Raw genomic sequence first — 27,309 nt, 5'->3', positions numbered from 1 at the left:
CTATAAAATCATATTAATCCTTTCATTTTCTCAGCATGCAGGTGCTATAGTCTAGTTGAGGTGTTAGGGCATAGGTTGGACTCAATGATCTTAGAGGTCTCTTTCAACCTCATTATTCTGTGATTCTGTGTGTGAGAGATGCCAAAGAATACTTGGGCATCTTCACCTGTGTCTGGTAGTGTTTCAGGGGACACAGAAGAGCTTGGCTCTTGGAAGTGGCATCTCCTGTTCCCTGTCAGATGTCCTTTGGTGTGAGTGGTCCCAGGTTGTGCTGTGGAAGAGATCAGCTGCAGACAGGGACTGTCCAACCTCCTTCCTGGCCAGCTGGCAGGTGATGTGATTTTTACAGGCAGATACATGGTTGTTGTGATCTTCTCTTCCTCAAGCAGCAGCAGAGGTTTGCAGGGCTGTAAATCACTTCAGAGAGTGCAGGGAATGAAGCCAGGTCTCTTGAGGACATCAGACTGGTACTTTATAGATGTGGTCAAGCAATGATCCATCACAAACAAGGGGTTGATTATATTTAGGTAGGTTGTTTCCTTTTCCATGTGCAGCTTCTCCTTGTCCTGAGATGCAGCCTGGGAGGGATGATGGCCAGACCAGCATGGTTGAGAGTTTGCTTTCCATTTTAATGTTGCCCTCAGGTTCTGGGAGGTCTAATTTTTAACATTTCAACAGTTTCATTCTCACTAAACTTTCTTCTCCAGGTGAATGAGAATCTGGGCAGTTTCTGTGATAAAACAGCATTCTTCCAATTCTTGTTGTCTTGCCTATCAATGGAAATGGAAAATGGGTTAAAAAGACTGTTTTGATGCAGATATTTAAGTTGGCCACAGTGAAATTGTATCAAGTTTTGGTTTTTCTGGGATGCCATCTTTGGAGACATGGAGCTCCTGTGAGCAAGGTTGGTGGTTGACCTCAAATGATCTCTGAAGGTCACAGGTCCAAGAAGGGATGAGCTACCTCTCATGGCCCAAGCTGTGGGACACTGTTCCCTGAGCTGTGGGAACAGGAGGCTGCACAGATTCACCCAGAGCAGGGTGAGTTCAGTCAGGTGGGGAAAGCCAGTCCAGCACTGATGATATTGCAGGTTCTGAGATGGCCTTTAAGTCCTTCACTCCAACACAGAGCATCACTGTGCTCTCCCCGTGCTCCCAGGGGCTTGGCTGCCTGGTGCTTGTGCATCACACCTGCACTGTCATGGCATCAGCTTCTCAGGAATAATCTGAAATGCCCTTGTGCCACCTGCCTGTGTTCATGATCTGACTGAGAAGACTCAGCTAGAAATAGCCTGAATTTTCTTCCGCATGTGGTGATTCAAAAGGGTATTTTGTGGCTGAGCACAGAGCCATTTTTGGGCTTCAGACCACAAAAACAATGTTTGAAAAAGTGCCTGAAGTACTGGGCAGTTGTCTAGAGATGTGATCATGAGGTGCTGTCTTTCCTTGTGGAAGAATTGCCTTGTAGGCAGAAGAATTGGGCTTGTTTTTCCAGCTTTCTCAAGGTCATGTTGTTGGCATGGGAGGGGGAACAGGTGCTGTAATGGAGTAATTACTCTTGGAAATACAGTTTTAAGAGAGCACCTAAAGGGGATCTGTGGTTGAGAGAGGCAGGGTTCCAGCAGAGGGTTCTTAGAGCTCAGCCTGTATTTAAGTGAAGATTTGGTGGTGGGGGAGGATTTAGATGGGAGATTTGTGCCTCTCAGAGGGCAAAGAGGCTTGGTAGCAACTGGCTTCTCCCATGGTTTGGAGGCAAGTCCTGCATGGGACAGCCCTCCATTTCTTGTTTTAGATGATGGTTTTAAAGCTAATAGGGGGTGGAAAAAGGTGTTGTGTTTCTGCTCAGTGAGGTTACTGCCTGTGAAATAAGTGCTGGGGTTCAGTATGAAGAAATGTGCCAGCTGTGGTTAGTCCAGGGCCATGCAGTGCAGGATAAAGGAATGCTGTCATCAGGATGTGCTTCCCTTGACTGTAGATCTCTATGAGTATCTGCGTGGCATCTCTGCTTTGTTTTAAAAGACAAACTTAACTCTCAAGTCCAGATGAGTGTGAGAGGTAGAACAAATAGCTTTCTCCTCCAGCTCCAGAACTTGCTCTGATCATCACTCCTTGTTCAGTGTTTTCTCCCATTGCTAATCCAGGGAGTCCATAAGGTGTTTTATAATCTCTTTGTACCAAACTGTTCCCGGATCACAGCTTTGGTTCTTGAGGAACCTTTAGGCTTCTTTCTACAGTGTCACTAATTTTTAAGTCATTCTAGGATGGGAAATACAGTTTCATGGAGCTGCACACACTTCCTATAGCTTCTGCTGCTGGAGTGAGTGAAATTCAAGGATATCTTAGGAAATGCAGTTTCAGTTCTTGGATGATCCAGTATCTAATAAGGCCCAAGTTCTGAAGCTTTTTCTGTGAACAAGGATAAGCAACTCCATTCCCATGTGGATTCCTTTGTGTTATGCTGCACAGCTGAGCTGGTACTTCATTATTTTCCTCACTGAGGAAATATGTGTGGATAGGTCTCTTATGACTTTATCATAATGGTGGAGAAATTCAGGGTCTTTGAATTCTTTGTTAAGTGGGATTGATGGCAACTTTATGTTGTGGTCAGCAGGCTGGTGGGAAGGGATGGCATGCAAAGGGGCCTGGAGAGGTGGGACTGTGGGAAACTCATGGAGCTCAACAAGGCCAAGTGCAGTGTCCTGCCCCTGAGCCAGGGCCATCCCAAGCACAAACACAGGCTCGGGGGAAAAGGGATTGAGCACAGCCCTGGCAGCCCCAAACCCCAGTGCCCTGCAGCTTGGGCAGCAGGGCACAGGGGGATTCTGCTCCAGTCAGGTGAGACCCCACCTGCAGAGCTGTTTCCAGCTCAGGGGTCCCAGCAAAGACTGGCTCTTCTCCAGCCAGTCCAGAGGAGGCCATGGAGATGCTCCAAGGGCTGGAGCCCCTCTGCTCTGGCTGAGAGCTGGGTGTGCTCACCTGGACAAGAGAAGGCTCCAGGGAGAGCTCAGCGCCCCTGCCAGGGCATGAAGGGGCTCCAGGAGAGCTGGAGAGGGACTTGGTGGAATGGCTTCCCACTGCCAGAGGGCAGGGTTAGAGTTGATATTGGGACCAAATTCTTCTGTCTGAGGATGGGGAGACCCTGGCACAGGTTTTCCAGAGCAGCTGTGGTTACCCCATCTCTGGAAGTGTCCAAGGCCAGGCTGGATGGGGTTTGAAGCAACCTGGTCTAGTGGGAAGTGTCCCTGCTCATGGCAGGTGGTGGAACAAGCTGAGCTTCCAACCCAAACCAGTCTATAAACACAGGAAAGGGCTAGAAACTTCTGAAACAGGAGTCTCAACATTTAAGTCTAGTGCCTTGAGGAATGCAAGAAAATCCTTCTTTTTGTTAACCACAAGCCTTCGCTCTTGTCCATACTAGCGGGTATTTATAGTTGGAGTGGTGTGTGCCTTGTCTTTCCTTCCTAATGGATTGCTGGACCACAAGTGGGTGGAAGATTTGTTTGTTTTGGCACAATATTCCCTTTAGATAGGCACGTCTGGAGTTCAGAGCAAACAGAGCCAGGCCGTGAACTGTGCAAAGTTCTTAACAGGAGGGAAAGGAGAGAAGCAGGAAGAGTTGTCATGTAAAATTACCTCTCTGAAACTGAGCCATCCCTTCAGTTCATTTCCCTGCTGGTTTACAGGCTGCTTCCTCGAGCTGACATTGCTCCATCAGACACACCGTGAGCTTGAACAGTTGTGTCAGCGCTGCCTGCTCCTGCCACTGGCCCTCCCTGGGTGTGCTGTGGGTTTTAATCCAGTATCCTTCCTTTAGGGCACTGAGGAGCTCCAGGGGTAATGCTCCTCTGGCACAGATTGTAATGGATGTAACCAAAACAGCAAGGTGACCTCAGAGAGGGAGCTCAGGTTTTCACTGGCTGTTGAAGTGCTTTGATTGACCTGTCAGATAAGCATCAGGCGGTGACACCATGCTGAGGTGCACATAAAGGGTTATCAGTGTCAGTGACAGCAGCTGACATGAATTAAATCCACTGCCATGACCTTAACACAGCAGCATTTCCAAAATTTGGCTTAATAATGAAAATAAATGTGCTGTTGAAGCTGGATATGGCTTTGGAGTTATTGCTTGTGACTTGAAAAATCATGGCTTATGGAATATCCTGACTTGGAAGGGGCCCACAGGGATTATCAAGTCCAACAGCTGGCCCTGCACAGGACACACCAATAGTCCCATGTCCCTGAGAGCATTGTCCAAACACTCCTTTGAGCTGTGGCAGCCTTGGGGCCAAGACCATTCCTTGGGGAGCCTGTTCAGTGCCTGACCACCCTCTGGGGGAAGAATTTTTTCCTAATATCCAACCTAACCCAGCCCTACCACAGCTCCATGGTATTTTTCTCGCCATGAAGGGGTTTGGGGATTGCAGATGTCCTTGTAGGCATTGACACCCTCTTGGGCACATTGTCCATCACCCAGTGCAAAGGCAGGTGATGTCTGACCACCCCTATTTGCCAGCCTATGTTCAGAAGAGCCAGGAAGGGATAGTGATGTCTTGACCAGGCTGATCCTTGACAAATTAAAATTTGTCCTTTTACTGTGAGCTTGACGGGGGAGATTTGATGACCTTGGTGATGCCCATGTGAGAGTTGGATGGGTATTGGTAAGAAGATGCTTCTGGAACCTCTCCAGAATGTCACTGTGAGAAAACCAGAATGTGTTTGTTGCCATCTCTGGTGCTGCACATGCCACCCAGACGTGTTCTGGTGTGTACAATGGCTCTACAGGAGTGCCAGTGCAGACTCCATCTCTACTGATGCTGCTCTAACCGGAGCACATGGACCTCATTTTGGCATCATTTTACAAAGAAGCTGCTCCTGTGAAAGCACAGGTAGAAGAACAACAGGTGTGGGATGGTGCTTCCTAGCACACCTGGAAGGAGCTAAAATACCCATCCCGTGTGTGAAGACTTCTGAGGAGCTGACAGCTTCAAATTTGAGGAAGAAAAAACCCAGAAAACCAACCAACAGCACAAACATTCAAGGATTATGATTTTTTTTAAAGCCTTGTGGCTGCTCCTGGAGTGTTGGTGGCTCCTGTTTGGCTTCCCCCTGCAGGCAGGTGCCATGGGCCACTTCCTTGCCAGATTGAGGAAGGAGCTCAGCACAAACATTTCATTTCTGTGAACAAATGCAACTGTTTGTCTGTGTATTTTGGGATTACAGTGCCTAATTGCCCTACTGAGGAAGTGCAGATTTTTATGGGGCTGATGGTGTTTGTGTGGGTGTAGCCACCAGCACAGAATTAGACCAGTAACCAAGACTGGACCTTGCACTGGGGAGGAGGCAGCTCAACTGCCAGCAAACAGAGTGACCTTTGCTTCATTTAAAAATAAATGAAGAAAAATAAATGATAAGAAATGAAAATTTAAAAGGCAAGAGACAGGATCTAAACATCTTCTGGCCTGCCTGCAGGGAGGTTGGGCTTCTCCAGGGGGTATTTTGCTTGGTCTGGATGTGATTCTTAGCACCTTTCAGTCACACAGGTAATCCAAATCCTTCTGACAGCTGAGCTGCCTCATCAGGACACAGAGCTGGGAGATCTGGGAGATAGAAGGAGTCTTATCAGAGAGGAAGGAAATTATGGCTCTTTATGTGCCATAAGGATGCTGCCCTGTGGGATAGGTGGGTTTTGGGGTGGGGCAGCTTGTTTGGGCACTGCAGTGTTGACATCATGGAGTTTTTATAATCCCATACCAGGAAGGGGATTGCTGTAGAAGGTTTCAGGCTTTGAGTGTAACACTGCCTTAAATATAAAATTCTGGCAGTTTTTAATGGACATTATCTAGCCCAATAAAAATCTTCCTCTCCCAAAACAGAGGTGGCAAGTAACCAGGGTGCTGGCAACAGCGTTGGGTTGCTTAGGCTGAAGCATTGATTTATTAAGCCCAAATTAGCAGGATTTATTACATAGGGGTTGTGGTTCTTACCTTTCCAGCTCCCTTGTGCTCTAAGCCTAATAAGCATGTGAATGGTTAATCACCCCCATCTGACAGCAATTCACCTCCAGAAAAGCAGCCCCATTAAAGGCTGGGGCAGATTTCTCTCCCTGTGTCTCTCAGGTACATAGTTTCCTCTTCAAGACGTGGTTTAATTGCAAACAAAATATGTAGGTGATGTCAGTCAAATTCCTGCCAAATGTCTCGTTCTATGAAGAGACAGTGTGGTCTGCTCCTCTCTCCTTGACTGCTGGAAAAGGCAGTATCTTGACAAAAGGAGAAGGTAAAGTTCAGGCATTAAAAGGAAAAAACAAGTCCATTAAATCATGGACTGTCAAGTTTTCTTGTGTTTTCCCTTAATACAGTCCCTCTCTCTCCTGGTGGCATCACCATTACTGTTTTTTTACGAAGTGCTGCTATTCCAGCTCTTACATCACCATGTTTCCAGTTTATTGCCCAGCTCTTACAAGGAGCTGGGTAATAAACTGGATGAGCAGCCTTGAGTGAAGTCTGTTGGGCACTGTCAAGAGTTTGTGGGATGGATTGATGCAGACTTGGCACAGTTCTCTTCCTCATTTGCTGTGGAGCATTTGGGCTTTGCCTGCCAGGCCAGGTCTTAAAGTTCATCTGCAGAGTGTACTTGAGACTTCTACCCACTCCACTGTTCTTGGGCACCTTCCCTTCTTATCTTTTCATCCTCTCTTTGTATGAGGCTGTGTGGTGGTGAAGAACAGCTGCTTGAGTTACTGTGGGGTCATCCCTGGAATCACAGAAGGACATGGATGCACAGTCTCTTACACAAGCTTTGGCTGGTGGCTGCTGTTCATCCCTGCAGGACACACCTGAGCCAGGCTGAATCGTGCCCAATTTGTGGTGCATTTGGCACTTGGTGACTAAATCATTTCACCGAATTAGGTACTTGCATGAAAATCCCTTTCTGAAGCCACCTACTTCTGGTGCACCCTCATAACTTCATTCCTGTTGCATGGAAGTGGAATCTTCTCCAAGGGTTTGCTGCTCTGTGGTGCACACTTGGACATTGAGAGAGCCCTTGCAGCATGTTTAGAGCTCCATGCTGTGAGAGTCCAGGTGTTTTCCTGTCTCCTGAGCTCCGTGCTGTGAGAGTCCAGGTGTTTTCCTGTCTCCTGAGCCATCAGGTACAAACACTGAGCACCAGGAGGCTGATCCTGAGTCTAACCAGTGGTGTCTGAAGATCATTTTAGGAGCTGCTAAGAGACTTAGCAGAAGTTTGTTGTCATTTTGAGCTGAGGCAGCAAAGAAACCATTCTGCTTGCTTGTCCTCAGCTTTTGGAAGTGCTCTAGGTATTGGTGGACAGAGAGGGGACAGCCTGTTCCCATCAAGCCAAGCCTGGGGACCTGGATCTTTCTCAAGTTGGATACAAAGACCCTGCATTTGCATCCCACCTTGCTGCTGTTCTGCTAGGACAGTTTTTATGGATGCTGGATGGCACTTGACAGGAATGTGTCCTTCCACAGGGGAAACACATACCTGTTGGAATGTTGGATTTACTTTGGACAGGGCCAGAAGGCTCTCAGCACCTCAGGGCTCCCTGTTATCCCAAGGTGGGTTCCACTAGCACAGCTTCTACCCACCCTTGCCATCAAGGTGTCTTCAGTTTTCTTTGACCCATCTCCTCAACTTCACAAGGACTTTTCTTCTGGTGAGAGGTTTCTCCCCACCCCACACACACACTGTGAAAGCTGCCTTGGCTCTAAACTTGATATTTGCATTCCTTTCTGAAGAAGAAGAAAGCACTTCATGGTTTGGAGACTACCAAGGCTTTTGGGGGTGGGGGGAAGTTGTGTTTGGCTGCCAAGTTCACCAGTCCTTTCAGGCTGTCTGAGCCTGTCTGCAGTTTATCCTCTGTGCTGCTTTTCCTTGCCAGACAGAGTGCAGATAAAACAGTCGTAGATGATTGAGGTGCATCTGTGTTAAATTAGGCTGTAAATCTGTAAAAGTGATGTTGCTGCCAGTGATCCAAGGCTGCTCCAGAGCCTAAGCTCCCCTGGTGGTCTTCATGAGGACTTTGATACCATTAACTGCAAACTACATCCATCAACCACCATGGATGTACCTGAATCCATGTGCTGTGGATTATTCCTTGATAATGGATGCACATGGCTGTCCAGAAGTCATCTTTGCCCTTTTCTTCTTCAAATCCATTGCCTGGAAGGAAGGGGATAGTATAGGAACATTTTCACCTCTCTTTTTGCTGTTAAACAACCTGGTATTTTGAGAGGAAAAATAAACCTACAGGGTTTTGATGCCTGAATATCAAAGAAGAGAACTTCTGCAGGGTCTGTTGTAGAGCTTTTGCTGCTGGCAGGTTTTTCCTCATTACCTCTGTAGCATCCCCATAAATACATATTTCTGCTGAAACCTTCTCTTATGTGGCCTTACACAGCCTGTTTTGCTAGCAGAGATGGTATCCTGACCACAGGCTCTCTGAGAAGCTGTTCAGAGATTGGACTTGATGATCTTGGAGAACTTTTCTGACCTTAGTGATTCAAAACACTGGATGGTAAAGCTGGGCTCAGTTGCTGTACTGTCAGGAGGTAGATCCCAAAAGTGCTGTGGGTGTGTGAGTCCCCTCCAGGCAGGGACAGGATGCAGGACCCCTGGGATGCAGGGAATGCTGCCCTGGGACTGGTATCGACTGCAGGGATCACAGGGATGTTCTGCTCACAGCCAGGCACTGGCAATCCAATGGGATTTCTACAGAGGGATGTGAGTCTCACATCTGCTCAAGCCTCACAAGATACAGAGGCACTGATCTGGCAGTTGCACTCTACCCAGCCTAAAAAAAAGAAAAAAAGCCCAAAATATGTAGAGCTCAGGTTTCATGAGGGGATTTTTTCATTTTATTCCAGCATTCGGCTGTTTCTTTAGCTGTTCCAGCATAATCTCTCTCTTCATAGACAGCACTAACCCTCCTTTTCTGAGAGATTATGGTCTCTAGTCCTTTTTACATCTGCAGGAATGTGCATCCCTGGCTGCTGGCACACGTTTGGCTGGGACTGAGTTCGGGGAGAGAAGTCGATGAATTGATCTCACATCACACAATCCACTTCCCTGGAAAATGCTCTATGCTTTGTTTTGACTCTGCTTTGTTTTGACCCTGCTCATGTGGAAGAACTAAATTTCCAACTAAATTAGTTTTTCCCTTGGAAACCTTCCTGGCTTTCGTGCTGAGCTTCTGTAGGGGAGATTGGGAGCAAAGTTCAGGAATGAACTTAGAGAATGGGTGCTTGGATCACTCTCAGTGAAACACTCAACTGAGATCACTTGGAAGAGTAACTTGCCAATGTATTTAGTTGGGGATTATACAATTAATGTGTTATAGCATGTTCACAAGGCCTTCAAGGAAAAGAGTTCTTGGAAGTTCGCTTCACTCGGCTGGAAAAAGGCACGAGTTCATTGGGTTCATCCCTGTTTGCAAAAACTGTAATTGGAGAATGCAAGCTTGACAGTCCTGGGCACTCATGAGTCATGAATGAGTGTAGTGATCCACAGTTGTCCATCGTTTTCCCTTCCCAGCAATATAGACTTAAATATTGCTTGTCTGCCTCCTTATTTTCCTTCTGTGAAGCACTGAGCAAAACTAACTGCACAAGCTGAAGATTAAAGTGTTGGGTCAAATGATTCAACAGAAGCAATTCATAATGTTTAAAAAGGCATCTGCAGCCTCCAAGGTTGGGAAGAATCTCCCAAGTGAGGGGCATCTGATGTGCACCTGCTTGCTGTAGTTGGCAGCCAGCTTTGTCACTGCTGTTTCCAGCTCTAAATTGCAACAGAGAATTTTGACCTACTTTTTCAGTTTTTCTGTTGTTTTGCACAACATTGAGGACACTGAAACCAGGTCAGTGTAGTGCTGGTTGGGGAAGCAGAGATAAATGCTGATCTCTGTGTAGAGGTGCTGCTGGGGTACAGCGAGGGAGTTGGAATACATCCAGTGGAAGATCCTTGAAGTAACCAGAAAGCTCTTGAGTGGGAGATGAAAAGGCAAAAAAAACCCCCTAAAACCCAAAAAAAGATATTTCTCATGTCTGAGTGGGGAAAGTATTTGACCTTCATCTTCCCTTCCTTGGCTTGGGTAATAGCCAAGCACCAGAGCAGGGCCCTCTTCCAGGTAACACCGAATGTGGATCTGCTGGAGGGCAGGAAGGCTCTGCAGAGGGATCTGGACAGACTGGATCCACAGGACAAGGCAGTGGTGTGAGGGTCAATAGGGCCAAATCCAGGTACAGCACTTCAGTCACAACAACCCTGTGGAACACTCCAGGTGTGGAGTTGGTGTCTGGGAGGCTGCCTGGTGAAAAAGGACCTGTAATGGTCAACATGAGCCCAGGTGGCCAAAAAACCGGCAGTGTTCCAGCTTGTGTCAGCAGTAGTGTGACCAGCAGGAGCAGGGTAAGGATTGACCACCTGTACTGGGCACTGCTGAGGCCACACCTGGAATCCTGGGCTCAGTTTTGGACCTCCCACAGCAAGAAAGACACTAAGGAACTGAAAGGTGTCCAGGGAAGGGAACTGAGCTGGGGAAGGGGCTGGAGCACCAGGAGCAGCTGAAGGAGCTGGCGAGGCTCAGCCTGGAGAAAAGGAGGCTCAGGAGGGACCTTCTGGCTCTGCACAACTCCCTGACAGGAGGGGCCAGCTGGGGAGGTCAGGCTCTGCTCCCAGGGAACAAACAACAGGACAAGAGGAAATGGCCTCATGCTGTGCCAGGTGAGGGTTTATTTGGATATTGGGGAAAAGTTCTTCATAGAAAAGTTTGTCAGAGATTGGAACAGGCTGCCCAGGGCAGTGGTGGAGTCACCACACCTGGAAGTGTTCAGAAGATGTGTGGATGTGGCACTTGGGGACACAGTTAAGTGGTGGCCTGTGCAGTGCTGGGTTAATGATAGGACTTGATGAGCTCAGAGAGCCTTTCCAACCTTATGGATTCTGTGATTCTAACATAGGATATTTGATTATCTGTTCATTTGTCTCCTCAGGAGCAGGGCAAATCTCAGAACTCCTATTTTCTCATTATTAGAACAGTGACTTTGCCAGGAGTAAATAAGGGGATGGCTGCAGAAGAAGAAAATTTTATTGTGGCCAGTTGGAAGGACAGAAGCAGGGTAAGAAATGCAATGTCATGAAAGCAGGGAGATAAAAGCAATGGGGTGAGAAGGCTTTAAGGGATGTGAAGCCTGTGGAGATGAGTGTCCATGCAGAAGAGAGCTAGGAATGAAGACTTTACTAATTGCACTTTATTAAAGGCAGAGCATTGATGCCTTGGAAGCTGTTAAGGCACACAGTGAGGCAGAGCACACAAAGCCAGCTTGATCCTCTAAACTTAGGGGTTTAGGCTCATAAAATGAGTTGGTAGATGCTAAAAACATGAGTGACACATTGTGTATGTCCTGGTTTCAAAATGTTTCTCCTTACCTGCAGCTTGGCTGCTCTCCTTTTCCAGAGGGTGAGTGCTTTGTCCCAGTCTGTGGCAAAGCCAGAGAAGTTTTCTGCTGCTGAAGGCTCTACTTTTTACACAGTGTGAGGGTGGAAGCTGGTGAGCTCATATCTGTGTGTTTATAACATGTCAGTCGAGAGCCCTGGAGGATTTTCTAGTCTTTGAAGTCATGTGGGAAGTAGCAGATCTTGTCTGGAAAGTGCTCTCCACATCAGGAGACTTACCAGATGCATTTACACAGGCACGTGGGGTGGATGTTGGAAAACCCAGTGGGAAGGCATGTGCCTTGTCCTAAAGCAATGATCTTGGAACTGCTTTGAGGAATTGTGGTCCTGTGTCTGTAGAGAGCAGGGGGAGTTCACCCATCCCAACAGAAAATGGGGCTTTCTTGGGCATCTTTCTTAAAAGATTTAAAAAGGAATGGTGGGGATGAATTCCTGCTTTTCAGGGTGTTGCTTCATCCACCAGGCATTTTCAGTTTTATTTCTGGCATGTATTGACTCCTTCAGGGATCAAAACCACACACAGACCTGGACCAGGCCTGCTTGCTTCAATTTGAAGAAGGGGATGTTCATTGACTATTTCAGTTTGGACAGATTTCTGAAATTGTGCCACAAACCAAGACTTTGAGAAAACTTGTTCCTGTCATGGAATGGTCTCCAGTGTAACTCAAGGAGGTCAAAGAAGCTTTGAGTTCAAGGGAAGTGAGCTTTTCCTTTGGGGAACAAGGGAAAGGGGGAACAAGAATGGCTTTGGCTTCTTTACACCAGCCTCCCATTTGTGATGTCCTTTCCTGTATCTAAAGGGCTCCCCTGAAAAATTGTGAGGCTGTGAGCAGTGTGTCTGTGCCATTCATTAAACACTCCTTCACACTGGATTGTGGATATCAACACAAACAGCAGCTGCCCTCCAGACCTGCATGGAATTGTTCCAGTCCAGGCTGGACCAGGCTTGGAGCACCCTGGGATAGTGGAAGGTGTCCCTGCCCATGGCAGGGGGTGGAACAAGATGGGCTTTAAAGTCCCTTCCAACACAAAGCATTCCATGACTTAACACCACCTGGAAGCTGGTTTCTAGCTGTAGTGCTGTGGGTTTATCAGTGGAGGAGAGGTTGTGACATAGATTTGGGTCTAAGTGTTTGGAAATGTGTAGGATACAGTGCTGTTGTTTTTTACTTAGCTAACTGTGCTGCAAATAATTTCCTTTCAAGCCTGTTTCTTTCATTAAATAACTGTTCCTGTGTCTCCAACTGTATTGTAGTGAAATCAATCCTGGAATTGGGCTGATTCACCATTAGGGAAATATCTTCATGCAGCTCTGTTCAAATGGAAGTAACTTTGAGGAGCAATCTTGCTGAGTGGGTAGAAAGGTAGGAAGGAATCATTATAAAAAAGTTTGAATCATGGCAGGAAGTCATCCTGGTGTTCTGAGCAGCCTTTAAATATTAATGTGACTGACAGTCTGGTCTTCATTCTTCTACTGCTTCCCCTCTAAAGCCGAGTTCTCTGCTGGTCCTCAAAGGCCATATTTGGTGCTGTATTTACTACTTACACTTTTAGTAGGTGGTAATGATGGTGTAAGATCTTTTTGTGATCCCGTGTGCCGGCAGCTGGGCTCTGCTCCTCTGCTTGGCTGTGATAAAGAGCCTCTCAGAGGCGTGGTTCACTTACCTACTGCTGCTCTGAATTCCTGTTTGCAGGAGGCTTTCAGCTGAGAGAGGATGGTTAGTGTTTGCAGACTGCCAGGCGTGACCTTTCCATCTTTCTCCCCAGGGAGAGCTGATCCAGATGGGGAGCGAGGGAAGGATGGAGGCGTAGGAGCTCATAACCCTTAACATCTTCCTTTGTGAGCCAGAGGATGTGTGGTGGGACCTGTGCTGAATTTGCCTGAGGATAATGGAGTTGCTTGTCCTATCTGAGATGTGCTGAGCAAGGTATAAACTCAGCAGGGTTTGTGCTCTTGCTGGAGATTTCTTTCTGTTTCCATTTCTGAGGTTGTAGGTAGTTCTCTGTCATAAATTATTCAGTCTTGATTGAAATAATGACTTTGGTCTCCAGGGGGAAAAATTTCTTCTCTGGTTTTGGCGGGTTTGAGTGTGTTTTCCAAAGTGTTACTGGGTTTTTACTCATAGAATTCCTGTGTCCTGCTCATCTTTCTTAGTGATCCAACCCTAGGAACACTCCAGCATCATGGAATCATTTAGGTGGGAAAAGCCCTGTGAGATCAGAGTCCAGCCAGTCTCCCAGGTCTGCCAAGCCCATCACTAAGCCATGTCCCCAGGTGCCAGACCCATATGTTGTATTACATGGAAGATGATAGCTTTAACTGGAAATAAAACATTTGGCTGGAATGTTCCGTGTCTACTTCTTTTGCCATAGCAGAGATAGACCAAATAGACAGATAGACCAAAACTTCCCATGCTTCAGTTTTATTTTTCCAAAATTGTATCAGAATGACCTGTGTGAGTCAATCTACCTGCTACTAGAAGTCATTCTCACGTTTGGTGTGAGTTCAGCAGTAAAACTCTCAGTAGTTTCACTGATGGTTCTTTTTCATGTTGTTTGTTTTGAAGCCAGTTTCTCCTCCCAGGACAGCCTGGGGTGGAGTCCAGTCGAAGTGATTTTCTGATATCTGGCAGAGCCTCATCACTGCTCCTGCTGACTGGTTTCACAGGGCAAACACAGCTCTGCTGTGTCTGTGCCAAGCGTGGCAGCTGAGAGTGTGTGGGGATGTCTGTGATGAAAAACCAGCTCAGCCAGTTCACTGGTAACGGATACTTCCTGCTTATCCATATTCAGTTCTGAGTATTAAATCTGGAATTAATTTGTGGGACAAGTAAAGCTTGGTAATGCTAAATAATTTCTTGTACCTGAACATCTCCAGCTCTTTTGTCTAGGCCAGAGGTACAAATGGTGTTTCACACATTGCTTGGGAGCGTGTTGGGAGCTTGCCACTTTGGTTGATGACCAAACTGGTGGTGTGGCTGAGATATGGAGGTTCTCAGGTGTCCTGGTGATTGTCACACCTCCTGGACATGCTGCAGACATGCTGTGTGACATTTTCTGTAGGGATCCACAGCTGTCCTAAGTGACAAGGAGAATTCCAGTACCTAAAGGGGACAGACATACAGAAAGGCTGAGGGACTTGTTACAAAAGCAAGTGATAGGACAAGGGGACTTTAAGCTGAAAGGATGTGTTTAGATTGGATATTAGGGAGAAATTCTTCCCTGTGAGGGTGGGGAGGCCCTGGCACAGGGTGCCCAGAGAAGCTGTGGCTGCCCCTGGATCCCTGGAAGAGTCCAAAGCCAGGCTGGACAGGGCTTGGAGCACCCTGGGCTAGTGGAAGGTCCCTGCCCATGACAGAGGGTGAAATGAAATGAGATGGGCTTTAAGGTCCCTTCCAACCCAAAATGTTCTGTGATTCTATAAATACTCAAGAACTGGAATTTCCAAATGGTAGTTCCCTGCGTTTTGTGGATCCAGCACGAGTGACCCCCACCTTCTATCCAGGTGCCTTAGGTCAAACAAAAAGTCTCCAGAAATAGAAGTGTTCCACAGCTGGAAGCCAGGGAAAGCATAGTGAGATTTCAGAAGGGCCCCTGTTTCTGTTCTGTGTGGATGGGTAAAAATCCTTGTCTTTTCTTTTTGGATAACTGGAAGTAGCTTAGCTTCATTCTCTGGTGGACCAGAGGATCATCACTGAATGGGTTACTGGTTGGAATCAATCATCTTGGAAGTCTTTTCCAACCTTAATGATTTCATGGCAAAATGAACAGAAGGATCTCTTGCTAAGCCCCCTGCAGAGGTATTGTTGCAGGAGAACTGAGCCAGCTGCCTGAGCAGAGTAACTTCTGAGCCCCTGTTTACATGTTTGTGTTTTGTGTCCTTCCATGGGACTCTTGGTTGGGTGGTCTCATTGAGCGCTTGTGCGATTGCTTTGGAGGCATTGGAAGTAGGACACAAATTTTACGTGTTGGTAAAATTGTACAGGAACTGTTCTGTTCACATCTGGGAAATCTGAATGCAGCAGTGATCCTGTACCTTCATATGCTGGGATATGGGGGGTAGTTCCAGGTATGTTTATTCAAATTCTTGCTTGAGAACTGTACCCCAAGAGTGCCTGATACCATCTCCTGATACAGCACCACTGCAGACAAAACATCCTGCAACCTTTCCCTTTATCATGCTGATTTCTTGGGAAGTAGGGGAAGCTCAACCACCACGCTGGTACCTCTGGACTGTCCTTGTGGGGCAGGACCTCCTGAGTCCTTGCAGCTCCTGCCAGTCTCCTTTGGTCTTGTTCCTGAGCACAGAAGAGCCATTTGGCCTGCAAGGGTTGAGAAGCATCTGTGTTTTGTCACCTTTAGAATGAGTTATCAGCTTTTAAAAAATATTTAATTGTGCTATGTCTATTCATTTTGATCATCTCTGTAGGACAGCAGTTTGAATTAGCAAATGTATATGAGGTCAGTTTGGACTTCAGTGATTCTCATGGGTCCCTTCCAACTTAGGTTATTCAAGATAATCTGGATCAACTTGAAAAGAGGTAAAAGGAAGGAGAATTTTATTTAAGTGCTACAAAATTTTCTTCTTCTCTTGGCACCTTTCATTGTCCCCTTTCTATTTTTTGCCTGGCTTTTCTGTAGTACTTGATGAATGTATGAAGTGAGGAAGAACCAAACCTACACTTCACAGGGGCTTTAAATTTGGGATGTGTTTTCCTCACGGTGTCCTCCTCATGTGCTGGTGTAGTTGGAATGGCTTTGGTTACTGCATGTGGTGTCAGGTGTGATAACTCCAGTGGAATCATGGAATTACAGACTGATTTGGGTTGGAAGGGACCTTAAATCTCCGCTAGATCTGCTCACAGCCACAGGCAGGGACACTTTCCACTAGACAGGTTGTTCCAAACCCCATCCAACCTGGCCTGAGATACTTCCAAGAATGGGGCAAGCAGCAACAGTGGATGGACAGCACTTATACTTCTTCATGACATCAGGGCTTTTTATCAGAAAGTTGTCAAGAAAATGATAAAGTTTTCATGTAGCTGTTAAATTCCTTGAGGCCAGTAAAGTTCTGGACGTTGTACCTTTCTCACTTGGCATTTTAAAATAATGATTTTTATTTCATGCATTTCTTCTTTTCCCCAGGTAAGAAACCAAAAGCAACCTGCCTTTATTGAATTCTCAAGAACACAGCTGACCCTTTGGTACATTACCGAGATGCATTAGGAAACTGGATCTGGTGCCAAAAGAACTCCATGAGTTTCCATGACTCTCTTGAACTCCAACGTGGATACTTTTGGATATAAATTCCTGTTCTAAGGAGGAGAGTGTGTACTCCAACTCCTTTCTGCCAGCTTGCTGGCAGAGGTGTGTCACTAAGATCATGGACCATCCTAATAGGGATAAGGATGAAAGGCAGCGGACGACAAAAGGAATGCCGGGAAGGAGCGGGCACGGATCTCGGCCAAGCTCATCGACCTCCTCCGGCGTCCTCATGGTGGGACCCAACTTCAGAGTGGGCAAGAAGATTGGGTGTGGGAACTTTGGAGAACTCAGACTAGGTAAGAAGCAAGCATTTTAGTGGCCTGCATTGTGCAAATTAGCATTCCACCACTGGAATATGAATACACAGAAGCTTACCCTGGCTCGAGAAATGCGTGCGCTGTCTTGTTTCCCAAGTGTTGAGCTGTCTTACCCGAAGCTTCTGACTCAGAAGATGTAACTCTTAGCATGATTTTGATTTGCATCAAGTCAAAGGGAATACACTGGAGAGGCCAAAGATGCAAATTTTGAACAATCCCAACAAATGACAACTGTTCACAGCACTGAATGTGTTGCCTAAGGTGAAAAAAAAAAATCTTAACTGTCAATTGCTAAATCTTGCTCTCAATTTTTTGTTTGTAAGCTAGAACACCCATTTAAAGGGATGGATAAGACTCTTTCCAGCACTCAGACTCAATCCCATGTCCTTCTCTAACGTCACTGCCCTAATTTCAGCCCCATCACTCTCTCCCTGCTCTGTGTGTTGGACTGGCTGGCGAGGAGCAGGATGTGCCAAGTGGCCATCTGGCTCCCTCAGCCAGCCCCACACTTGTTCATGGTCTGTTGGTTTCCTGACCACGTCTTGCAGCTGGGTGCCCAAAACAGATGGTTCCACTGATGCATTGTTTGTTTAGGACTGCTTAAGAGACCAATGCAGAGCAGTGCACTGGGCTCTTAAGTCATGCTAAAAAAACAATGGCTGTGTTTTAAATGAGATGGGGGAAGCAGCTGGTGTTGCTTCACATAACTCAAGGGTCATAACACTACTGATAGTGTCTTTGTAGATTCCTGCTCAGAATCTGTCATCCTAAATGAATCTGTGTGATTTCCCACTCTGAGATTGGGTTATTGCATCAATACATGTGCTGCTGTTCCATGGTGTGAAGATCAGCCAGCTCACTTCTGGTGTGTCTCAGTAAATGGGTATTTTGGTTTCAGCATTGCATCAGAGAAGTTTTATTGATTCATCCGAGCAGAGATAACACTCCTAAGGTGGAGAGAAACCAAGGGCAAGGGTGGAAACTCCCACCTTCCTGCACATGAGTATAATTGGCAGCTAAGATAAATTTGGATCCTTACAGTGACATAACATGAATTGCTCTGTTGGATTCTCAAAGCCCCCCCCCCAGCAAACGTCACGATCTCAGGATCCCCAGGGAGATGTTGAACAGCTTTGTAATCCAAGCTCTGCTCTGTGGTTTAGCAGCTGTAGTGGATCTCTCTGGATATATGCCTCTTGAGTTTATTCAGCTGGTGCCCAAATCAGAGAACCACAGACTGGTTTAGGTTAAAATGCACCTTAAAGCTCATCCCATTCCACCCCTGCCAAGGGCAGCAACACCTCCCACTAGCCCAGAGTGCTCCAAGCCCCATCCAGCCTGGCCTGGAACACTTCCAGGGATGGGGCAGCCACAGCTGCTCTGGGCACCCTGTGCCAGAGCTTCACTACCTCACAGGGAGGAATTTCTTCCCAATATCCTGCCCTCTGGCAGTGGGAAGACATTGCCCCTGCCTGTCCTGTCCCTCCATCCCTTGTCCCCAGCCCCTCTCCAGCTCTCCTGGAGCCCATTCAGGCCCTGGAGGGGGCCCCAGAATCTCCCTGGAGCCTTCTCTGGTCCATGTGAACACCCCCAGCTCTCCCAGCCTGGCTGCAGAGCAGAGGGACTCCATCCTCAGAGCAGCTCCGTGGCCTCTTCTGGACTCTCTCCAGCAGCTCCACATCCTCCTGGTGCTGGGTACACAGGGCTGAGACAGCTCTGCAGGTGGGGTCTCACCTGAGGGGGCCGAGGGACAGAATCCCCCCTGCCCTGCTGCCCCCACTGCAGGGTGGCAGCTCCCATTTCCAGGATTCTTTTTCACATTTCTCAACATTTTAGTGGTATTAGGTTTGTGACTCATGTAAAGTTTCGTGGCATGGACTTTACAGAAGAGATTTCACTTCTGAAAAAGTGAGTTTACAGAGAAATTCAGTTTTAAATTGCAACACCTGTTAATTGAGTGTTTCTTTTTCTTTTTAATAATACATGTGTTATTAATGCTAGTTTACTAAAAATTCAGGCAATGAGCCACACATACTGATAACAACAATTTCTTGTAAGGTTCTTGCAGAAGCTGTATTACTCTTTTTTATTTTTTTAATTTCTCTTGCTTTTTGCCAGTCACTGTCACTTTAAGAGTTCCTGTTTGCTCAAATAGCAGCTTTTTCTCTTGCACAGGCCATGGTAATTATCGCTGGGGGGAAGGAGAAGCAGCAGCTGAAATCCGAGCACACGAGTCTCTGATAACAGTTCTGTCCTGTGAAGATGAATGATGTGCCCTCTGCTTTTTGCCTATTTTTTACATGGTTTCAGAGCAGTTGAGCAGCAATATCACAGGCAGAACAAAGTCATGTACTGATAAGCAAAGGGAAAAGAAGCCTTTCCAATTCCCTGAAGAATTTCTCTTTTTTGAGGTGTTGTGTTTCAGTTTAAGCTCCTCTTGTTTGATTCTTCAGGGAGGAGATGGCACTTACCTAATGAAGCTGTTTGCTGTGTATATCCAGCTCACTGCTCAGGGTTGATCTTTCTTCCTGAAAATACAGATCACCCAAGAACATGACTTTTTTTGAGCATGTGGGAGCAGCACAGTTGGATTCCAGCCCTCAAGGAGCTGAGATGGGGAGCTGAACATGAAACTTAGCATTTGATAGGACAGGGGATGGTCACAGGTTTTTACCAGGGGAGGGTAAGGCTGGATATTAGGAAGAAAAATTCCTCACTGAAAGGGTGGATGAGCACTGGAACAGGTTCCTCAGGGAAAAGTTGAAGTCCCTGGAAGTGTTCAGAAAAGGAGATGTGGTTTAGTGGGAGTGGTGGGACTTGTTCGAATGTTGGCCTTGATGATTTTGGATGTCTTTTACAAAATTAGTGACTGTGTGATCTGGCCCAGAGTGATACACTGAAATGGGGTAAAGCAGTGGCTGTTTCTTCAGACAGCTGCAGAGCAGAGGGTCTACAAGAGCTTTGGTTTCCAGAGTGGCTCAGTGTACTAGCAGGAATATCCTGCCTCAGACCCCACATGGATTTGGGGGTTCACAGGGATTTGACCCATTGTATGGAGTGCTGTGATCAGCCATGACATCCAAGATTTGGGTAAATCCCCAAAATCTCTCTGCTGCCTTGCTCCAGACAGACATCTCCCCCTTGGTTTTGCTGTCACTCTGTCCAAGCTGCAATGGATTACTCTCCCTCCTCCTCCTCCCAGGCAGGACAGGTTGCTCAGAGGAGCAGAGGATCACAGGAGACAGTGCCCTGTCCACTGAAACAAGCCCTGAGCAGGGGCTGCACCTTCACTTAGCACAACCACAGATCTGTAGCACAGTGAGGGGATGTGACTGTGCTGGCAAAAACCTTTCAGGCTGAGGCAATGCTTTTGATGGAGCAGTAAGTCCATGGCTCAGTTTTGGGTAGTTCCACTGACTATTCTGTCATATTCCAAAGGAGAAGGGATGCATTATGTCACCAGCATTCACGTGGGAAACTTCCCCAGGAGGATTTCTCAAGGCCTTGGCAGTGAGATGGTGAATGTACAGATGGATTGGAGACAGCAGAGAATCCCAAAAAGATCCAACTCCAAAATGATGCATCTGCTCAGGGACCAGATCAGTGGGCACTTGTGACATGCCTGATTTTCAGCAGGTCTGAAACTAACAGCTCCTGGTGTGGGTGCTTCCCAGGACCTGCTCCTGCCCTCCACATCTAACATTATTCCAGTCAAATCATGACTTTGGAAATACTGGTTATTTCCAAGATTTGATTTTATTTTGGAATTACAGCCCCAGTATCAAGTACTATTATCATGTTTAAGTATTTATTTTACTGGTTTGCTTGTTTTAAATCAGAGTTCCTGGCTTCAAGCTGCAGCCTGGGAGGCAGCTGAGTGATTCTCACTTTTGAGAGCACCTTCCCAGTTCCAGTGGAACTGCTCTGACCTGGCAGCCTACAACAAAGCAGCTTTTCTGCTGGTTTGGGACCTGCTGCTCTTCTGACATTTTTTCCTATTTCAAGCAGGGTGAAAAACTGTGTTAACTGCCATTTTTAAATGATACCTGAAATATTTTTTAAATTATTCACTGTTTTGAAAATGCCATATAATGTTTCAATTAGAGCAAAAATATCTAGGCTCCAGTCTACAGCTCTGGGACCCCCAATAGCAGCAGGATATGCAGATGCTCTGAGGGATGGAGCCCCTCTGCTCTGGAGTCAGGGTGGGAGACCTGGGGGTGCTCACCTGGAGAAGGCTCCAGGGAGATTTTGGGGCCCCTTCCAGTGCCTAAAGGGGATCCAGGAGAGGAGAGCTGGAGAGGGAGTGGGGACAAGGGCCTGGTGTGCCACAAGAAAGGGGAATGGCTTCCCACTGCCAGAATGGAATATTGGGAAGAAATACTTTCCTGTAAAGATGGTGTGCCTCTGGCACAGATTGCTGCAGAATGTCTGCCCCTGGATCCCTGGCAGTGTCCAAGGCCAGGCTGGACAGGGCTTGGAGCACCCTGGGCTAGTGGGAGTTGTCCCTGCCCATGGCAGGGGGTGGAATGAGATGGGCTTTAGGGTCCCTCCAACCCAAACCATTTTGGGATTTCCATCTGAGGAGGGGAAGAGGCACTTCCAGGGAGCAAGATAAAGCTGGAGCTGCCAGTGGGGCTTATTTGCTGGTAGCTAATGCAGAGCAGATAATCCAAGTGTATTTAGATTTCCTTCCCTTAATGTCCTCCCATCTTCTCCCCCCCAGCTGCTGGCTGGAGCCCTGGTCTGTCTCAGAGGCTGGAGGGGTTTATCTGCCACCTGCTTTTCCATGGATTTGGCCTGTGAGCTCTTTCAGTGCTTCCTGGTGTCAGTGGGTTGCTGATGAAACTGCAAAATCTTCATTCTACCCTTAGTTTCCAGTCTGGGCATAATTTTTATGTCTTTTTCTAAAAGATGGAAAGAAGTACGTGGAAACACCCACTGTGTGTCAGGGGTTAATGCTGGGGCTCAGCTTTCAGCTCTGCTGGCAGAAAACACCCCCTCTGAGGATATTTACCCTCACATTTAAATCCCTGTCCTGTGCATCACCAGGTACCTTAACAGGTTGGAGCTATGATGTCTTCTACTACTGAGGGATGGTAGAAGAATCTGCTTGGTGCAGACTGGGAACACCCAGTCACAGATTTAGAGGCCAGAAGTACCCTGAGTGATACAGCAGGGAAAGCATCAAAAGAAGTTAAATGCAGAAAACACGAAGCTGTTATAAAGTAAACTGAATTTCCTCTGATATTTCAGGATTTAAAGATGACTGTGTGCCTTCTCCCATGTTCATAATGTCTTTAATTTTATTGAGTCTCCCTGTGCTGTTGTATCCTGTGCTGAGGAGGACATGGAAGGTTTTTTAATGCTGTCATGTGGATATAGAAGAGGTGCTCCAGCTCCTGCCTGCTCTGAATGATGTCACTCCATGTCCTGGGCTTTCTCAAGAGCTGGGCTGTCCTAGCATCAATATCCATTACAGGAATTAGAAAATAAATGAGTAAGACAGCTGAGCAAAGCTGATGCTACAAATAAGCCTTGATAACTTCCCTCCTGGATTGCTCCTGAATTTTGGAGCTGCTCAGTAAAAGCATGACATGTGCTGTGACACTGATGACAAGGATCAACATTTCCCTAAGTAATTCCACAGGGAGCTTTTGTGGTGGGGGCTTCCTTCCTCCAAGGGGGCAGTGGGACTGGGACAGAGGGGGTCCAAGCATCTTTCCCTTTGGGATCTCTTCAGGAGAGTTTGCTGCCAGGCATGAGCTAGGTGGAAGGGAGGGATTGCTCCAATTCCCTGGCAGGGGAAGCAGAGGACGTTGACTGATAGAGTAAGTGGCAGTGTCAGAGCACAGGGGAGAAATGCTCTGTGACACAGGGCTGTGCATCACTGCCTCAGATCACTGAGGAGGCCCAGGGCTGGCTTCAAACACCAGACAGGCTCCTGGAGGAAAATTCCCCTCCAGCTGTAGCACACATGGGTCCCAGCTCTGGTTCAGTGCACCTGGATTTGAGCTCAGCTTGTTGTGCTCATCTCACACTCCTGCCCTTCCTGCTTCCCAGTGAAACTCCCTGCACATCCCAGGATGAAATTGTTCAGTGTCCAGCAGATCCAAGGCATTTCCAAAAGCAATGACACTCAGACTCTTCATTTTTTGCTCCCCAGACTTTTTTGGCTTTGTGGATAATGAAGCCTAGTGTGTCTGGGATACCTCCTTTAACACGTGCATGGAGCAAAAGTGCTGCCATAAAATACAATTAACTTGTGCTGAGTGGAAGGTGTTATTTGCCTGCCCTGCTAAACTGCTGCAAACTGTTCATTATTTTGATTATTTTCAGGCTTATGCTTTGTTAAAGGCAGGAACTTCAGGGGGATTTGGGAAAACAGCCCTTTGGCATCAGTGTCATTATTTCCCTTGAGCTGCAAGTGTAGAATGTGGAACTAAAATATTTTTTTTCTCCTCTCTTTGCAGGTAAAAATCTCTACACCAATGAATATGTAGCGATCAAACTGGTAAGTTTGTCTTGTACTTCATCTCAAAAATTCAGACCAAAAGCAAGTTTTTCAGTTTGGGCTCCGTGCTGCTCCTACCCTCAGCTAGGAATGATTTGTTAAAACTAAAATAAGTTCTTAAAAGCAGGGAAGAAAACCATCCTTCCAGCTTTGGAAGGTTTTTGGTACCTAAAGGATCTATAGCTGCCTTAGAGCAGTGAGAGAGCCTTGTTCCTCTGCCCAGGTCCCAGTGAGGGGCACTGGTGGTGGGTTTGCACCTCCTGCTGCTCCATGGCTCAAACCTTTCCATTCAGGACTCCAGCTGTCAGAATGTTTGGTTAGGAGCATGGCACTATGTTTGTGGAGTCAAGAGGCAGGAAAGAGGGTGTTCCTTTAGTTAAATTCCCTGGGGGAGCAGAGCACAGTTTGGTCTGGTGTGGTACTGAGAGCCTGCAGATGCAAGAGGCAAAACAAGATCCAGTTTGGTGAAGGTCAGTCTTGCCTCTGGCTGCCTTGGGTTGCAGAGAAGATACAGTCTCATCATCTGTGGAATCTGGGAGATGGGGAACTCCCTAACTTGTAGCTCTTCAGCACTGATAAACTCACAGCCCAGTAGTTTGTGTTCAGGCCTTTACTTTTCCTGTCTGTAAACTCAGACTTTCATTGGTCCCTTGGGGTTTCAGATTCCATGTCTTCACCTGATGGGCTGAGTTCTCCTGTGAACACTCTGTAAACATAACCCTAAAATCTGAAGTTAAAGTTGTGGTGCTATATTGACACTGCAGCAAACCCCCCCAGTTTGCCCAGTTGATGGGATCTGGCAAAGTGACAGGGCCCACTGTGGTGACAGAAAATCAGGATGGATTTGGTGTATTAATTGTGATCACATTTGAGTGCCTCAGATTCCATATCTCTGGCATTCCCCTTATGATGTCTAATACATGAAAAATAATTACGGGAGGGACTTGTTTTCACACCTGTTGGCAAATGTCAGAAGATGTTCCCTAAAGTAAATAAATAAATGTCTGCAGAGGAATTCAGGAACACAGTATCCCACACAGGTTTGGGTATCCTGAAAGGGATCTTAAAGTTCTTCTCATTCCACCCCCTGCCATGCTGGAACACCAAGGGCACCTCCCACTATTCCAGGTTGATCTAAACCCCATCCAGCCTGGCCTTGGACTCTTCCAGGGATGGAGCAACCACAGCTGCTGCTGGGCAACCTGTGCCAGGGCCTCACCACCCTCACAGAAAAGGATTCCTTCCCAATATCCCATCTACCCTGCCCTCTGGAAGTGGGAGCCATTCCCTGTGTCCTGTCCCTCCATCCTTTGTCCCCAGTTCCAGCTCTCCTGGAGCTCCTTCAGGCCCTGGCAGGGGCTCTGAGCTCTCCCTGGATCCTTCTCTTCTCCAGGTGAGCACCCCCAGCTCTCCCTGGCTCCATAGGATATGCCCTTGATATGGATGCACATCAGAAAGGAGAATTGTTGCTTTTAGGCCATGGAAAATGTGCTGTGTACACAGACAAGGTGTTATTTTGAGGCAATAATGCTTCTAATTTGCTTCCACAGATAATCCCACAAAGTTGTTGCATTGGAAACCATAAGTTAAAACACAGCTGTACTAGTCCAAAGGGTGCTTTTTTCTTTCAGAAAAGTGGCTTCAGTGACACCTCTCAGTAACCTGAAGCTTTTCCATATGGCAGGACTCAATGGCATTGCCTCATGGCTGTCTCAGCCTGTTTTTCTGGTCACATTTTCATTTTAGTTACTATTTTTTTCCCCCCAAATAACTGAGTGTTAAAGCAGTTACACTGCACCACTCTCCAGTTTCATTTGCCAAGTTGTGATCCAGGCTTAAAAATCTCAGGTCCTTCTTGTGTGAGGGGCTGGAATTGCTATCTGATGGCCATCCAGGAGTCCATATACTTTCTCTGTTTTGGAGAAGTTAAAGGAAGGAGCAGTAGGAGAAAAGGGGGTTTCTTGATCTCCTAATCTTATACAAAATTCCACAGGAATAAGAATGACTCAGCCTCCTCCGCAGCAAATACACTTCTCTTACGTGTGGACTTAACTGCTATTTTCTTTATCCTTCAAATAATTTGTGGATTAGTGGTGGAATAGCTGTAAGATGTACTTACAGGCAACATTTTCTTTTATCTTCATTGTTGGACCAAGTCAAAGCACTGCTCCAAGTCCTTCAAACTGTGAGATCCTCTTCCAGCACTGCAGCCCTGCTGTCTCAGCTATTCCTGCCTCCTATCATGACATTAGAGCTGGGAAATGAGGGAATTGTGTGATGGATACCAAGAGCCCATCAGAAAGTGCTGTGAAATTCCATGCTAATGCCTCATGGTTTCTTTTTGGGACTGAGGCTACACCTTGGAAAACTGCTGGCAGTGGAGATCGGTCCTTGTGTTGATGGGGGTAGTGTCACCATGTAGCTTCTGGTCCTGCTCTTCAGCTGACTTACTTGGTCTGGGCCATCTGGTTTATTCTTCTGAGGGTTTTCAAAGCTACTCTGCCCACATTAGGAATTTCTTCCCTGGGAGCAGCCAGCCTGGTGCCCTCCAGCTGCAGTCAGAGCACAAGTCCCAGGCCATCCCTTCGCAGCAATGATGATGCCGTCGGTTCCAGCTGTGGATTTTCTTTGTTAGGCAGCAGCAATTCAGTTATTTTTACTACAAACACAAAATCTGCCATCATCCCTAAGCCCTTGGCCTACAGGACAACCATCTGTGCTGGTATGATCTTCTCAGAAGCTGCCATGACTCTGGCAGGTGTCCAGAGCTCTGGCTCCAGCAGCTCCTGATGCAGACATGGCTCAGGGCTGCCTCCCCTGATTTTGTCACGAGCAGCATCATGTCCTGCTGCATCAATCCTTCCCCTTTACATGTCTGGATAAATAAACTACTCCCTGAACATGCTGAGTTCCTGTTGCCCTGCATCCCTGTGCTCTGCAAGTGTCTGTAGACCCTCCCTCAAGCCACCAACAATTATCTTAATTTTTATATAACAAACTTATGTGTTGCTTTGTATTTGCCTTTGGTGCAGGTTCAGTTTTTCCTCCAGAATATTTTTTCACATTGTTTGCTGAGTATTTGGTCATCTTTGTTTTCTGGAGCTTTAAAACATCAGGAATTTGGTGACCTTGGAGGCCTTTTCCTACCTCAATGATTGCACGATTAAGCTGAGAAGTAACCAGGAGCATTTGTTCCCCTTACTGGGAAATGGATGGGATGACTTGAGCTGATGGGGAACAGCTTGGCTACAAGTCCAATTGCCTGAATTTCTGTACAGAATTCCTTCTCCACACTTAGAAAGAAGCCTTGACTGTGGAGTTCACATCTAGAGTGGACATCAGTCTTACAGTGCAGACTAGAGGTCAGCAAAAATTGAGGCCAGTATTAACTCCTATCTCCAGGCTGCCTGGGCTGTTGGTGAACCCACATCCAGGCTATCCCAAGTGCACAGTTTTATTGCAAATGTAATTACTCCAGTCTCTTAATCCTCTCCATATTAACTTTATATTTTTAGAACCTCTGTAATCTTGCACGTTAATGCCTTGATGGATTGCAGGCATTAAGTCTTGAATGTAAAACACAGATGAGTAACAGTTAATGAATGAGATGGTTTGGGTGCATTGCAGACTTACCCTTTTATTTTTTTGTATTTTGTGGATAAAAAGAGAATATTATTGAGTGTTTCAAGATGTTTGACTGACAGCTGCCACAAGGAGGAGGAGACTTCTTCCTTTTTCCCAA

General features: G+C 46.8%; 1 protein-coding gene across 2 annotated transcripts in view; it reads left to right on the top strand.

The window, feature by feature from the left end:
- Positions 1-27,309, top strand: part of CSNK1G1 (casein kinase 1 gamma 1) — a 101,061-nt gene that overhangs the window by 25,569 nt on the left and 48,183 nt on the right. The window contains exons 3-5 of one of the 2 annotated variants that reach the window (XM_059858033.1): positions 13,239-13,399; positions 16,617-17,032; positions 23,527-23,567. In XM_059858033.1, the coding sequence (XP_059714016.1) occupies positions 16,855-17,032; positions 23,527-23,567 (219 nt within the window). In that variant the 5' untranslated portion in view covers positions 13,239-13,399; positions 16,617-16,854. The remainder of the gene's footprint in view (positions 1-13,238; positions 13,400-16,616; positions 17,033-23,526; positions 23,568-27,309) is intronic. The other variant, XM_059858032.1, reaches the window with a different exon arrangement.

This window comes from Haemorhous mexicanus, chromosome 13 (genome assembly GCF_027477595.1).
Source record: "Haemorhous mexicanus isolate bHaeMex1 chromosome 13, bHaeMex1.pri, whole genome shotgun sequence".
NCBI classification, from domain to species: Eukaryota; Metazoa; Chordata; class Aves; order Passeriformes; family Fringillidae; genus Haemorhous; species Haemorhous mexicanus.
Note: the sequence above shows the minus strand (reverse complement) of the source record. Positions and strands in the feature narration are given on the sequence as shown.